The 13805-nt window shown below is 36.4% G+C and overlaps 1 protein-coding gene across 3 annotated transcripts in view; it reads left to right on the top strand.

Moving 5' to 3' along the window:
* Window positions 1-13805, top strand: part of Nalcn (sodium leak channel, non-selective) — a 301887-nt gene that overhangs the window by 165600 nt on the left and 122482 nt on the right. For all 3 annotated transcript variants that reach the window (XM_006978781.3, XM_042285329.2, XM_015997513.3), the window contains exon 14: window positions 11952-12089. In XM_006978781.3, the coding sequence (XP_006978843.1) occupies window positions 11952-12089 (138 nt within the window). The remainder of the gene's footprint in view (window positions 1-11951; window positions 12090-13805) is intronic.

Below are 13805 nucleotides of genomic sequence, written 5' to 3'. Positions count from 1 at the left end.
CGCCTCGCCCACAGTCTGGTCAAACCTCTGTCACCCGCCAGTCCCACAGCCGCTCAGACCCAACCAAGTAAACACAGACACTTATATTGCTTGCAAACCGTATGGCCGTGGCAGGCTTCCTGCTAACTGTCCTTATCTTGCTAACTGTGCTTTTATCTTAAATTGATCCATTTCCATACATCTATACCTTGCCATGTGGCTGGTGGCTTACTGGCATCTTCACATGCTGCTGGTCATGGCGGCGGCTGCAGCGTCTCTGGTCATGGCGGCGGCTGCAGCCTCTCTGGTCATTGCGGCGGCTGCAGCGTCTCCTTCTGCCTTTCTGTCCTTTTATCCTGCCTAGCCACGGCCGATCAGGTTTTATTTATTAACCAATCAGAGCAACTTGACATACAGACCATCCCCCAGCACAGCCAAGTGCAGACCATCTCAAACACCTGCACTCAGGCCCATGGTCCTAATCATCCTCTATACGGACCTGCTGGGTAACGCCACAAAGAACCTGAGAATGGGCTCCCACAGGACCTACAGAACATCCCACAGCACTTCCCCTTTCTTTTTTTTTAAAAAAGGAAGGTTTTAACTTTTACACATCTCCAAAGCCAGCTTGGTATATTTGGGAATTTCGGCGTAGCTTCTCTTAACTACTTCCTGCTGGAGGGGGGCGCTGTATCTTATGGGGATGCAAAGAAAATTTTAGGATCATGGAGTAGTCCGTGAGACCGTATCGTCTGAGCCAGTTGCCTTGAAACGATTCTGGATGTTGGATCATCTGGGCCATGGTGTCATCGGAGACCTTTCAGGTGGTCTGGGCTGATCAAACCTGATGTATCTCAATCTGGAAAAAATCCATAGCCTCTGGCTTTCTGTAGAGATAAAAGCAGAGTCTCCTTTCCAAAGTAACACATCCTTATATCCAAATTTTAAAGTCAAGATATCTTTAATATATACATATTGGTTTAACTCAACATCTTTTACGATCAAATGTTTTTCTGCAGTTTAAAATCCCAAAGACAATATAATCCAAACTCTCTGTGTGATATCCATCTTTACATGGCTTATTTTTTATATTACTTTTACTCTTTAACGACTTTATTTTTTTTTTAACTTTCTATTTCTTTATATAACTGTCTATGTTCCTTTTCCTCTCTCTTCCAAGCCCCAGGAACCCGCCATTAACTCAAACCGGCGGCTGCCGCTCATTTGAGAGAGAGAATTAGGAACTGTGGGGCGTTTACCGACGTCACCGTTCCTGGAGAACTTACCGACGTCACCGCTCCGTGTGTTGAGTTCTGAATCCTCTTTACCACCACGCGAGGATTCTTCTCAGATCACACTTTATTGGAGCGCCTCTTGGTTAAGGGACTTTGTCTTTAGTATTTATTTTTTTTTTTTTTTCATAACACCGGCCTTTATCCCTGTTCATTTGTCCTTTTTCTTTAGTCCTTTTTTTTTTCCTTTTTTTTTCTTTAGCCCTTTTTTTCTTTAGCCCCACGTTGGGCGCCAAATGTAGCTTGATTTTTTCGCCTCGCCCACAGTCTGGTCAAACCTCTGTCACCCGCCAGTCCCACAGCCGCTCAGACCCAACCAAGTAAACACAGACACTTATATTGCTTGCAAACCGTATGGCCGTGGCAGGCTTCCTGCTAACTGTCCTTATCTTGCTAACTGTGCTTTTATCTTAAAATGTGGGTTCATTTGGGAGGGGGAAAAGCAAAAAAAGTTTGTAGTCCTTCTTGCATTAAAGGCAGTGACAGGATTAATTGAAACCACTTGCCTCAACTTTATTTTCTAAGTCAGTAGGGATAAAATACAGAGGAATTACTTTTAAAAGATATTAATATTTTAAATATTTCACCTCTGTCCATATAAATGGTAATGACATTTTGTAGTATCTGTAAATTCTAAAATGCTTACTATAACCTTTCTCTGTAATTTTCATAGGAAAGATCCAGTCCAAAAATAGACTGAAATGTGGGTTACACAAAATTAATTTTCCAAATTAATGCCATTATCACCTTTAATAGGTCACAAAATAGTAGACAATTGTAGTTAAAAGACGACTTAAGGTGAAATAAAATGCCATCATCATTCATAATGTCAAACTTTCAAAACCATGCATCTAGATGTGATGATATATTGTGTACCCTAATAAATTTGCCTGAAGATCAGAGAACAGAACAAGCCACTAGATTAAACACAGAAGCCAGGCAATGGTGGCACACACCTTTAATCCTAGCACTAGGAGGCAGAGATCCGTATGTGAGTCCAAAGCCACCCTGGGCTCCATGAGATTGACACAGTCTAGGAGAGAAACAGAGCAAGGCAGTGGTGGCACACACCTTTAATCCCAATACTTGAGTCACATGCCTTAAATCTCAGCACTAGGAAAATTGAGACAGGAAATGACATGGGTGGGTGGAAAAAGGTATATAAGGTGTGAGGAGACAGTAACTAACATCTTTCAGCTGATAAAAGCTTTTCAGGTTGAGGAGTCCTAGGGATAGGAGGTGACTTGTTCCTTTGTCTCTCTGATCTTTCAGCACTCACCCCAATATCAGGCTCTGTTTGTTTGTTTTTATAAAAAGACCATTTAGCAATTTGAGTTACATTGAGAAGTAGCATTTCCTCAAAACTATAATTTAGTAATTTAGCTTACATCATTTTTGAGCTTTATAGAAGTGTAATCAAATTTCATGAACATAAAAAATTTAAATCATAATAATATATAGTAATACTGCTATTTAAACCAATGCAACAGACAGGTCTTTCCCCGTGGGGAACAATATCCTTGAGACAGATTTCTAAGTTAATATATAAAACATTATCCAGATTATGCTTTAATGTTCATAAAATATTCATAAGTGTTTCCTTTTCTTTTCAAAGCTAACACCACAGAATGACAGTATGATTGCATATTTGTTGAAGCTGGCCTCCAGACACTAGGCCATTGGCAACTGAATCCCCTCCATTCTCATAAATGCCAGAGCTGACCCATGGCTTTCAGCTTTTTTTCTCTGCAAACTCCCAGAGCATCATGGTTTCCACTCTCAGCCTACCCTGTCTTTTGACTTCAGTCCTTCCTCTGTTCTTTCTTGGAAGGATATCTTTTGAGAGAGAGGCTGATGAGAGCATGTTTTTCTATGGTGTGATTTACTCCATTGTGCCCTGGGTGTCCAAGGACAGACAGACAGGGTTAGATTCACTTAGAGTTAGCATTTTTCCTGAGAACTTGAAGGGAAAGGGAAAATAAGAGAGATGGGATTTGGGGAAGGAGAGCACGATTAAAGAGATAGATCATGGAATTCTCCCTAACCCAGAGGAGGGATTTGAAATGAAGAAAAAGTTAAGCCAGGAATTTAATACTTCAGTTCTGATTCATATTTCAAATACATATAGTATTTATAAACATATATGTACAAGTCACTTCTGCCAATTAGAGACTGCTCTCTCAACTTTCATCTGCTGTGAGATTTTAAATATGCTAAATACCCTTTAATTTTCCTAACCTCTTTATCTTATCAGTCCTTTGTTTTTTTCACTTACAATTTTAACAAGCAGCATAATTTTTTGAACATTAACCAACATCAGATAAGTCCAGCTTTTCTATAAAATAATGTCATTTTAAATATTGTTAGTTTTGGATAATCAAGTAAGTCTGAAACAAAAAGGTCATAAATAACAAAATACACCAGATGTTAGCAAAATATTAAAGGTATAACCTCTTTGGGTTTCTCAGAAGATAAACTCTTCTGTAAATTACCACTGTTTGGGAAGAAAGAAAGAAGCCAGGAAATTGAGTAGGTGAATAATTAAGGCAATTATACCCAAAGGAGATGTCACTTGAGCACTCAGAGAATCCCGTCAAAGCAGGTCTATTTTAGGACTGTCTGGTAGTAAGACACAGCAGGGAAGCTCTCAGTAAATGGTTGCCCTACTATAGAAGCTGTCAAGTAGATTTCATTTTGAAAGCAAATCTCTCATAGAGAGGGTTCTTGAAACTGGCTAAGAATAAGGAAAATTGGTGCAAGGTCTATTGTAAATTGTAAGCTGCCCAAGGAAAATGTGAGTTATATTTCTTTCTACATTTTAAATTTTTAATGTGCATATTTTAAGAGAAAAAAAATATATACAGGTATGCATACATGTACTTCAATATAAGAAATAAACAATTCAGTAAAAGGTAAAAATTCATAAAAATACATGTCCACATAAATGTTCATAGTGGCATCGTTATTCATGATAGCCTCCAAAAGCAGAAGCACCCTAAATATTCAAAACTGATAAATATATAAATTGTGATGTGTATGTGAGATTTTATTTGGAAAAAAATTTAAAAAGGCAATTGGGTGCTAAAGTGTACCACTGTAGATGGACACTGCATTTGTGGCATGTTATTACATTTATAGACAGTGTCCAGAGCAAACAAATCTTCAGAAATAGGAAGCAAACTGGTGGCTGCTGAATGATGCAATCAGGAGGAATAGGAAGTATTTATTTTCCTTTTGCTTTCATATGAATGTTCTTAGTTTAGATGATGATAATGATTGTGAAATGTTATAAATAAATGTTGTAAAGTAAAGAAGTATCTAATTATATACTTTACAAGGTGGGTTTTTCTACCTGGCACAAGTTAAACACAATCTGAAGTGCTTCCCCATACTACTTACTTTTGTCAATATTTAACTCAAGTTGATCTCCAATTTCCCAAATATGCAACAGGTCATCAAAGTTCAAATATCATCCATTATCTTTTAAGGAGGTTAGTAACTAATTTGCCAGGTCTGAGTAGATTTTTTAGGCTGTTTATTTCATCATTAGATAGTATGCTTGCTTCATTTCTAATAATGTAAAAAATACTTGGGGTCAGAAGGTGATTGTTTTTTTTAGCTTGATGTAGAAAGTGATGATCCAGCACCATTTATCACAAATGTACACACACACACACACACACACACACACACACACACACACACACACCAATACTACCACTATGGAAAGAGCCAGTGGTACTGAAATGGAACCATGGCTAAGAGTCATTACCCAGCCTAGCCATCTTCAGTGTTCAAATGTTATGAGGAAAAAGAAATGAAAATTCTCATGTATTTCCCTTCCATCCTTCTCTGGTGATCTTATTTTCATCTAAGTCTTCTAGCCTCTGTTAATAAACAGAAAGTTTAGTAATAAAATGTAGGATCCTTTGGGGAAACTAATATTAGCTATTGTAATAGAAATGTCAAGGAATACTGAGACGAAAAACCAAGGCATATTTCCAAAATGGACAATCAGATTATGAGAAATTGGAATTGAGCAATTGGAATATGAGGAGATGAAAAGGAATAGAGCTCTCCTAAAAGCCAATGGTATGAATGATCTGAGGAATGGATGCTGTTGTCTGAGACAGGAGTATAGGAAGGGCAGCCATGAACAGAATTTGAGATATCAAAGGCTTGAGATTCCTGCTAGGCATCCAAGTGAAGCTAAGGAATTGAATCTAGATGTGAGACTAAAAATATCAATGTGGGATGAGTCTGTTACCGATGATCTTTCGGAACATTAGAATGGAGAAGTTGAACAAGATAGTAAGTATTAATAAGCAAGAGATAGGGCCGAGGTTCAGGTGGAATCTCTGTTCCATTACAGATGAGGAAATAGAGACCCAGCAAAGAGCCAGAGGAAGGATGGTCTGGACTTTGTGACCATGGACAATGGTGTCTTTGCTTAGTCAGTGACTCCTGGACCTCATTTGTTGCTTTCATATGTGTTTTCTCCTGTTTGATTCCTTTTGCAAGCAACTACTACTTACCCTCTGCTCTCTGGCTCTTATCCTTGGTTTGTTCCCATATACCCAAAGAATAAAATATCTGATAAAAATCACAAAGCTAATATTTTTAAAATATTTATTTTCCATCAGATGAGGTCCAGTTAAGTGCAATCTCCTTATTCAATATATTTTCTTGACCTCTGTTTATTCAGAAACTTTGCTTCCTTGGAGTATCAACACATCTCTAAGTGACTATGCAATTTCCCCCCCATTGCACCTCCGTGCCTACATGGAAAAAATATCATTTCTTCACCCTCCTCCATATTCTGATAACAATGTGATTTGTCTCTGTGATTTCCATTTGAAATTCATTTAAGACTTTTTTTTTTTGCTTGATTTGGTTTTTCTATAAGGGGGTAATGCTGCTGGACCCACCTTTATAGTTCACTTTATATACAAATTGGGCAAGTCTTCAGTGAACTGCGTGTTTCTGGTTCACTTAGCAACATGTGAGCACCTGAACTATATAATAATTGGCCTGTACAGTCTTCTTTAATTTGAGATCTGACTATGTATGTGGAGTAAAGAGGTAAAACAAGAGAAAGAAAAATCACAGATAGTGTCTTCCAAAGCATCAGAAAATTAGCAAACCAATTAATAATTGACTTAAAAAGTAGCACCAGAAATTACATACAGGAAAGTCTACAAGTTCATAACATTTTATTTGAGTAACAGTCCACATGGAAAAAGGATAATAGTTGAGATACTGAGAGATAATGGGAAAGATAACTAGACTCATCTCATCTCCCAGACTTGTCTTCTGGAAAAGGGTAAGAAAAAAAACACTGGAAAGAAAATCCTAAAATATATACTCATCTCAAATCCCTCAATCTGTGGAGACTCCAAAAGGAGGTTATGTAGAGCTCTGAAAAAAGACAAGAACCCCTGAACTGTAGAAGTCCTTCATTTAGAGCAGGAATATAGACAGACAGACAGATAGATGTATAGATATCCACTTTTTAATTTTTAAGAAACTAAAGATAAAAAATTATAACTTTCAAAATGAATACTTCCTCATAATAAGCTAATTTTCTATCATAATAAAGAAAAATGCTGCATCATGAGAGTATGAAAAGTAAAACAGAAGTTATGAGGAAATAGGAATCTCAGGATAGAGGGAGAAGGAGAGCTGCAGAGATGACCTTTTCCCTACATACAGAGAACCAAAGCCAAGGAAGTCCATTACCTGAGCCCTCAACTAGACTCATGGACCAAGAATGATGACTGAAGATAGTTCAGGGAACTTGAAGAAGGGAACGTAAGGGCTGATTGGCTCTGACTGCAGTAAAGATTCCCTAGATGCACCTAGATTGAAGAAGTTCCTACGGTCTGATATTTCCAGTATTATTACCCACAGCTTCAGAAAAAAAATCTTCCTTATACAAGCCCTTTCCTCATACTGGAAGAGCAATGCAGAGAGAAGAAATCCAGCTGACACACAGAAGCAGGGCTTTAAATCCATGGGCGAGATGTTGGCAGTATTTTTTTTTTTGATGTTACAATGGAGAGAATAAGAGACCAAAATAAGGAACTTGAAATGCAAATCACACCAGCTATGGAACGGGTCTCAAAAGCAATTAGCCCAAATTAGAACAGGCAGTGAGACAACTCTAGAAAACAAACCTTCAAGAGAAGGACTCAGATGGCTTCCAGGTAACTGGAGATTCTAAAATGAACAGCTATAGCATAGTAGAAATAGGATCTATTCCAAGTAGTGGATAAATTGTGTGAGAATCTGGCAGTCATCTTATCTTAGGTAGAAGAATGTATTTCTTTGCCCATTGAGGTATACGAATAATCTCAGCATAAACAGCACCAAAAAAATGACAGTTAAGTGATATGAATAAGTTGGGCCAGATCTCAATTAATTGCTGTAAGAAAGGAGCCCAATTTAACTCTGAACATTAACATTTTGTTATTGCATAAATGGTTACTTACAATTTAAATGACATCTGAGCTCCAAAGGGGAAAATAAAATCTTAGCACATCACCTGCTCAATAGTGAATGAACAGTATCTTCCGAGTCAACATATTAATAATGATCTATTGTTTACCAGCTTACTAAAACCCAAAGACAAAACATAAATATTATTAAATTCAAGGATGTGAATGTATGAATGAAAAAAGACATAAAAAGTGGAGGGGTAAAGGTGGTAAGGTACAAAATTAAGAAAATGTCAAGGGAAGTGGGAGTTGTCTTGTGTGAACTAAATGTTCCTGTTTCATAATAGATCTCTATGTGTGAAGTAAGAAATACTGAATAGGGACCTAGGTAACATCAAAAGAAGTGTGAACTTGATTTAAGAATGATGACCTGTGGGAAAACAAGGGAATTATATTATTCACACATGATATTGTCACCTGGTATTTGTTAAGAAACACATCATAATATTTTTGTTACTTACAGTTTAAATTCTATGCTATCACCTTGATTACATTTTTGAAAAATAATATTAAAACAAACTCACTAGAAATGAGCAGGAATTACCCAAGATCTTTTTTCAGAATCATATATGGAGGATTAATAACTAGAAATAAATATCTCTTCTTACACTGAAAATAATTTGAAAACATTTTCGAATTTTATTAGACAATCTAATGTGACCATAGTGAATAAATACCAGGATATTTTAGGAAAATACACATAAATGAATTTTCTATAATAAAGTCTTATAAGAGGTACTAATAACCTTACTAGTTATTAAAATATTCAATTATTAATCGATTTAGAAATGAAATAGAACAAAGGAAAAGAATAGAAAAGTAATAGAACTATGACTATATGAGTAGGCAATATATAATAAAAGATATTTCAAATTAGTGAAAAGACTGATTTACTCAATTACATTGTTCCCAATCAACTGATTACCTACTGTAAAGAAATAATTTAAATTAATCCCTGTCTTGTTAAATTTCATAATAAATTTAGATTTTAAACAGGTCCAAAAGCTGTTTCAGATTTTATACATTCAATATAATAAACTGTAAACTATTGCATAAAGCCTTGAGTGAATATATAGCTAATGTTGTAGTGAACAAAGAAAGGAATGCCAAGTTATGGCATATAGAAATTTTAAACTTACAAAAAAAATTTTAAACTTGCAAAAATACCGTGATAGCTTTGTCGTATTTTTCATGCATGTAGAGCATGTACTTTTCCACCATGCAACCTTCACATTCCTCTGTTATATTTCTCCATACACCATGTTTTCATTCTCTGCTTAGTCATGCTCATTTTCTTCCCTTCTGTTTATAATTGTTTTAGGAGTTGGCACCATATCTTACTCATCTCAATCCCAATGCATCAAACCTTCATGCACCACTAATGATCTCTGTTGGAACACACAAGCTGCAGGTTCCTCCAGGTGCATGAGCCTTAACCACAAAATGTCAGTGAGCATATTTGACTCTGTCTCAAACTGTCATTGAATTGGAACGTCTAGGTACAAAACTCAAGAAAACTAAAGGAGCCTTTACACAGAAAAAAAAATTAATTTCAGGCTATAGTAGAAGCATTTAGGGGTGCTACCATTTTCTTCAGTTTATATGCAACAATGTACACACAAATCCCACTTTAACTAAAAGCTTTGCTCTCAGATATAATATTTGTGCTTCCAGGTGAGCTGTGCAGAAACCAAGTTTTGTTTGCTTGTTTGTGTTGTTGTTGTTTTTCAAGACCCTGAAAAACTTAGCAGATAACCTCAGTCTCCTGCCCTCACTGTTTGTCTCACAGCAGCAGGTTGCAATCTCACAGTTCCATATTCCTGGATATATAATGCACATATAAAAGCTAGATGTTGGCATAAGTTATTTTAGTAAACATATAGGTTGATTTATATGAAGACACTTGAAAAGTAGATCTAGATTCTTGGTCTCAAAATTCCAGGAATGGTATCTGTCAGGCTTAATTACAAGGTTTTTTGTTACTTTGGGAGAAAGAAAGCTACAACCAATATAATCATGCTGCTTTACTGTGACACCTTTTGCTGTTGGATCTGAAATGTACATAGGTTTTCTCACTGATAGCAACTTTGTAGGGAAAATACAGCAATCTGATATTTTCATGTGAATCATCTTTGGAATGTGTGTTGCTTATATGTAATAAATATTCAACAGAGAAAAAGAAGAAGAAATGGGGGAAAATAATTGCCCTCAGTGATAAGGCTGACACATTTATAAAGTTAAATGATAGAGTATTTTAGAGTGGGTTAAAGCTAAGATTTGCAAAGGATGGCGTCCTCTTATGCAGCCCAGCAAGAACATTACAGTGCTGCTGGCAATACTAGGAATCAATTATCAATAGCAACATAATTCACATTTCCATGAGCAACAAAAAAAAGAAAATCTCTATAAGACAAAAGAATTTAGGCAAGACTATCTCAAGGGAAGTACTCCACAATTGGACAGAAGATAAATGGGAAATGGTCTTGAGCCAACCACTTCAAGACTCATTTAGTATGGACTGGCAAACCTGAAGACCTGTGTTTGATCCCTTTGACCCACATGGTGGAAGGAGAGACTGACTCCCCTCATGTTATTCTCTGACCTCCAGATGCACACCATGGCAAATGCACCCCTATACATCAACACAATAAATAAGTGTAATTTTTCTTTTGAAAAATTATTTAAGGATTAATTATTTCTTATTCAAATATGCCCACTGTCTTCTTAACATTGAAAATTACACTTTGGAAAAAGTTCTTTTGCCCTCAAGAAGGAAATAGTCTAAGAGAAACCCTGTGCTTAGGCCTGAAAGTGGCATATCCCAGACATTACTGAATCATACCTGGCCACTACTTCTACTAGCATAACAATTATTAAAATGAGTTTGACCCAATTTGGTATCATCTTTGAGCCTGGCTCTTCAAGATTAAATTGCCTTTAGAATCCTTTCACCTCTGGGATCTTGTCAGTCATAGGTTTTTATCATTGTTTCAGGCTGTCTATTATCCTAGACTTCATTTCTTGGAACCTTAATACCCTATTTATGGTTTCTTCTACTAAAGACTATAAAAACAATTGTAAAGAGTAAACTTTTTTCCAGACATGATCATAAAGTCTCATTAAGAAGTATTTACTGACCACCTATATGTGCAGGACACATAGTCATATACTTAAATAGAAAGATGTTTCCAAACTGAACAACCAAAGCTCTGTGCAGGAAGAGGATAAGTCTTTCAGCATGACTGGCTTTCTTGGAATGTCCTGGTGCTTTAGTCTTGGCTTCTTCTGCAATCTTGACTCTGTGCCTTAAATTCCTTAAAAGTATCATGAAAAATGTGTCTTTGTTAAGTTTCTCAGCTTCTCAGCATACCTTGGAAATATTTCTTTTTCTTAAGACATCACATGTTCCTATAATATGGTAGCTGAAATCATTTCATAGATGGATACCATGCAAACAAAATTAAGGTTATTATTCTCTTATATGCTTAAAAAACATAATTCACTTTTAAAATAATATATTTCTACAACCAACATCAGGAAACCTAAATAAAAATCTGTTGGGAATGTTAAAATAACTTTCTGAAAAGGGAGAAAACAAACAATGTGTAAGCAAAGATAGAGAAGATTTCATTTCCCAGTGGTATTTACCCTAAAAAAAAAAAAAAAAAAAAAAAAAAAAAAAAAAAAAAACAATTTTAATTCAAAATAATTAGTTTCTGAAGCTGAAGAGTTTGATGTAACAATTAATCCTTTGTTCTCAGCTTTTTCCAATGTTGCATGAATTGCTTTCCCTTGATTGATTAGAGGAGGATATATAATGCCAACAACAAAGTCCTCAGCTGATCATCATAGGATAATTTTATTTTATTTCCCTTTTTTTTAATTTTACTTTTGCTTCTTTGGGGGGAGGGGTACTGTCTTTGTTTTTGTCTGTGCACATGTGTGCAGTACCACCAGGGGCCAAAAGAGGGCAATGCACCCCACCAGTACTGGAGTTACAGACGGTGTGAGCTGCCATGTGGGTGCAGGTAATAGAATCTGGGTCCTCTGCAAGAATAGCCCGTTCTCTTAACCACAAAGATATCTCCCCAGCTCCTCATAGGCTAACTTTAATTGCATTCAGGTGTAACTTACATTGTGAGTCAGTGGAGTGTGTAACCCTCCATTTCTTCTTCCTACATAGGCATTTATGTCCATGTTCCAGATCCTGACCCAGGAAGGATGGGTGGACGTGATGGATCAGACTCTGAATGCTGTAGGACATATGTGGGCACCAGTGGTTGCCATCTATTTTATACTCTATCATCTCTTTGCAACTCTGGTGAGTTTATCATTTCTTTTATCTCTTAAAACACCTAATAGGATGAGCATCACCAGATATTTGTTGTATTGTCAATTTCAAAGTAAGAGTCAGTAGAAAACTACAAAGCCATCCCATTGCATGAGATTCCTTCCATTCTAAATGCTACAAATCAAAAAACTTCTTGAGGTTTATGTAGCAGGAATCTTAAAAGTTCTTATTAATAAAATCAAACCTGAGGCCAGTTATTAGGGTGAACACTGGAAGATCAGAGAGACAGAACAAGCCACATCCTACCTCACCTGGTCAACTTCTTTAGCTGGTCTTGTTTCCTCAGACTGGAAGCTTCTCAATCCTCATCCAAATGAATCTCAGCTGAACTGTGCTGCTCAAAGCCTAAAAGCTTAACCAGCCAAATGCTACTAGTTTCTGGCCCTCACGCCTCATGTACCTTTCTGCTTTCTACCATCACTCCCTGGGATTAAAGGCATGAGTCACCATGCTTGGCTGTATCCTTGAACACATGGATTTCTGCCTCTGGAATGCTAGGATTAAAGGCATGTGCTACCACTGCCTATCCTCTATGTTTAATGTTGTGGCTGTTCTGTCTCTGACCCCAGATAAGTTTATTTGGGTGCACAATATTTTGGGGAACACAATACCACCACAGGATTATAGTTCAGTCTGGTTAAATGGGACCATCATAATTTCCATCAGGTACATATGCTTGGATGGGGGAATACAAAACAAAACAAATGGAAACCTCATAGTCACATGTCAATTTAACTACTTTCCTATTCATACATAGTCACATCTACAGATCAAAATTGAACTACATTATTGCTGTATTGTTTTATCACATAGCAACGGTCTCATCAGTTTTACCACATCCTCTTCACAGATGTAATTAAACTGGAACAGCAGCTGGAGACCTCAGGATACAGTTAGTTAATTAGAAATCCATGGTGTTTCTGTACTGTGTTCAATGCAGTGAAGCACAGGAGAGAAAATAAAAGCATAGCTGAAACTATTATGAGAGCACAAGAAAACAGAATGCCAAAATTCAGGAAAGATTGGATTCTGTCACTCATATAGATTGTTCTCTTCAATCACAGAAGAAAAATAATTTTCACTGAATTAAAAACAGGGAAAGATACCTATGAAATACTGCCTCTAGTACACTAAAGAAGTAATTCCCATGCCTTCCTATTACCAAATGTGCATCTATAAATCATGTATTTGTTTCTATTTAATTTTATTATATAATATTATAATAACAGTTATAAATCATGGGCCCATATGTTATCCTTTTTCAAGAATGGATGAAATGAAATAAAACCCACTGCCACTACTTATTGTGTGGCAAAACACTTTATGATGCTAGTTTTGATATTTTGGACAGATAACAAAATCTTATAAAGTAGTTGATGATGAAATTGAGGCTTAGAGAAGTTTAGGATTTTGACTAATATCACTCTAAGTTTAAATGGTTGTCAGAATATTCTCACCCTCTGGCTGGTCTTAAAAGCTAGAGTTTTAGGCCTGCTTGCTGCTCCCTTAGATAATGAAGTTGAAAGTTGTCATTGAGCATGTCAAATTCAAGTCTGACCTTGAGAAAAGACTCACTCAATAAAACAAACTACTTACCACCTATAATGTCCTCCAATTCTAAATATTTAGGAGTTAGTAAGTACTTGAGATATGTGTGATAATTTAGGAATGGCCTCTACTGTAGAC

Source organism: Peromyscus maniculatus, chromosome 9 (genome assembly GCF_049852395.1).
Source record: "Peromyscus maniculatus bairdii isolate BWxNUB_F1_BW_parent chromosome 9, HU_Pman_BW_mat_3.1, whole genome shotgun sequence".
Lineage (NCBI taxonomy): Eukaryota > Metazoa > Chordata > Mammalia > Rodentia > Cricetidae > Peromyscus > Peromyscus maniculatus.
This window is presented reverse-complemented; position numbering and strand designations above follow the sequence as displayed.